At 41.4% G+C, this 2,500-nt stretch overlaps 1 protein-coding gene across 6 annotated transcripts in view; it reads left to right on the forward strand.

Moving 5' to 3' along the window:
• The window catches only part of LOC113823114 (multiple epidermal growth factor-like domains protein 6), a 364,493-nt gene that overhangs the window by 135,369 nt on the left and 226,624 nt on the right, over positions 1 to 2,500 (forward strand). For 4 of the 6 annotated variants that reach the window (XR_011399393.1, XM_070136011.1, XM_070136012.1 and 1 more), the window contains exon 6: positions 639 to 734. Coding sequence is in view for 5 of the 6 variants with exons in the window: in XM_070136011.1 (XP_069992112.1) it covers positions 639 to 734 (96 nt within the window). In the remaining variant the exon portion in view is untranslated. Of the gene's footprint in view, positions 1 to 421; positions 735 to 2,500 lie in introns of all 6 variants that reach the window. The other 2 variants (XM_070136014.1, XM_070136015.1) reach the window with 1 other exon arrangement.

The following is a 2,500-nucleotide window of genomic DNA, read 5'->3' on the forward strand; positions in this document are numbered from 1 at the left end:
TCGTTTTGCATATTTGCTAAAGCTTTGTATCACTTAAAGCTGACATCATCTTTGCCAAAAATACATATGGTTGATTTAGGAGAAAGGTGAAGAAAAAATATGAATTTGATGTTTTCTCGGAATATTTTAGACCTGGGGGAGGTGAATGTTATTAAGGTCACACCAAAAATATACAGTTGATTTCACACAAGAAGAAGAAGAGGAAACATGATTTAGACGCTTTATCACTATAATTTTATATGATTTGGACTATTTTGGATCCGGAGGCAGCGCAGCATGCTATCACAACCGTGCCAAAAAAAGATATATACGGTTGATTACCCTTCCAACCCGTAGGTCTCTCGCAGTGAGATCCGGTGACGTAGGCGCAACCACCCTCATCAATTAGTGCCAGATACTGAGATCTAATTTACTTGCGCAGGAGAGACTATTTTCCCACAGGGTTACGAAAGACAATGACTGTATCAGAAGCTCACAGGTGTTACTAGTAAAAATCAAAATCATATTAAGGAGGAAATTGAAGTTTTAAGAAAGACATAGAAAGATCATATATATAGTTCCCCCCGCACGCTGAGCCAAGATGGGAGAGCTGCGGACAATCCTTCTGTGGGCGGCTGTGATGACGTGTATGGTTACAGCTGGGTGTGGGCGCATCTTCTGCTACAACGGTGGGCGCTGCGTCTACAACCGCTGCATCTGTCCTCGAGGATTCTACGGCTCGCGCTGTCAGTATGGTGAGTACAGATCTTGTTTTACGTTACTGTTATGATCTTCATTGATGTAATGTATTTCATATTTCTCGTCTCTATTACGGAGACTGTTTCACGGGCCGTAGGTAAGTATTTTTCTTTCCTATTTTTTGAATTGTTTCTCGAGGTCTGTATATTGATTATATATATATATATATATATATATATATATATATATATATATATATATATATATATTTATATTTATATTTATATATGTGTAACTGCTATTTGTATGTATATATACGCGCGTGTAGGTGTATACACGTATATACATATATCTTTTGATTTATTCATTCCTATCTATGTGTTCATTTATTCGTTTTCATCTATGTGTTCATTTATCCATTTATTGCTCATGGTGGAATCGTTGAACCCTGTATATGGCCTTTCTCCACCCTCCACGCCCGTGCCCCAGCCCACGCCCACCCTTCCTGATAACATCCCCACGCCCTCCGCCCTTCCTCACGCCCCTCCGAGCCCTCCCTCACATCTCGGTGACGTGGGCGGGGATTAACACCTCATCAGGGATTTTATTGGCTCCGGCAGTTCCTGTAAATGATACTTTCCCTTTTACAAGATCCGCCCTTTTACATGCGGTCGCGTGTTCTTGTCTTTCTTCTGGGTATTTTGTTTATTCATTGTCGTTATCTTCTTGTCTCTTTTCTTTTATTCGATGTGTCTTTTTCATTTTCCGGATTTATATATGCCTCTGCCTTTTTTCGCATTTTTTTTCTCTCGGGATTTATAATCTTCTTTCGTCTTTCGTTTCACTTACTTATTAGTGGAATTTACTGTCTATCGGTGAAGGTAAGCCGATGTTTAGATTTTCTGATTAAACGATTATTTAGGATTTATGTGATGGGTAGGCCATTTTATTTTCATGTGGACTTTTAGCTCTTTTATTTTTTTCATCTCTTTTGCAGTTGCTCCTCCTTCCTCTCTTTCCCTACCTCTCTTACTATCTCCCTTCTTCTTTCCCTCCTTTCCTCCCTCTCTTACTATCTCCCTTCTTCTTTCCCTCCTTTCCTCCCTCACTCTCTCCCTTCTTCCCTTCCTCCCCCCTCTCTCCCATCTTTCCCTTTTCTTTTTTATATTTTTCATTTCCAGGGGATTTCCGGTTGAAGGGGAGGAGGGGGAGGGGGGAAGGGGTCGTGGGAGGGGCGATTTGCGGGTAGGGGTGAGAAGGGGAGGCGAAAATTGAAAAAGAGATAGAAAAAACAGGAAAATGAGCAGGGGAGGCAGAAAATTAGGAGCCAAAACACACAGAAGAAAACATACGAGAAGGAAATGAAGGACGACTGATAAGGAATTTTTTGAATGGCATGGATAAAAGAAAATAAAAAAAGTAAGTCGTGAATTGAGAGATGAAAAAAGGCAATGAGGAAAATGACATGACAAACAATTTAAATCGGCTAGACGAAAATCACTCCCATCCCACACACGAATAAAATATCAAATACATTGGACAATCATTCAAAGAAATTATACTAAAAAAGAGAGAGAGAGAGAGAGAGAGAGAGAGAAAGAGAGAGAGAGAGAGAGAGAGAGAGAGAGAGAGAGAGAGAGAGAGAGAGAGAGAGAGGGAGGGAGGGAGGGAGGGAGGGAGGGAGGGAGGGTGACGGAGAGAGAGAAAACGTGAGAAAAAAATTGTCCGAGGTCCACAAACACAGAAAACCGAAGCAGGAAGTTTGTGGCCGAAGGAACCGTCATCGGGAGAGTCCATCTGGGAAGTGCTGCAACGGCGGCGG

Source organism: Penaeus vannamei, chromosome 21, assembly GCF_042767895.1.
Source record: "Penaeus vannamei isolate JL-2024 chromosome 21, ASM4276789v1, whole genome shotgun sequence".
NCBI lineage: Eukaryota > Metazoa > Arthropoda > Malacostraca > Decapoda > Penaeidae > Penaeus > Penaeus vannamei.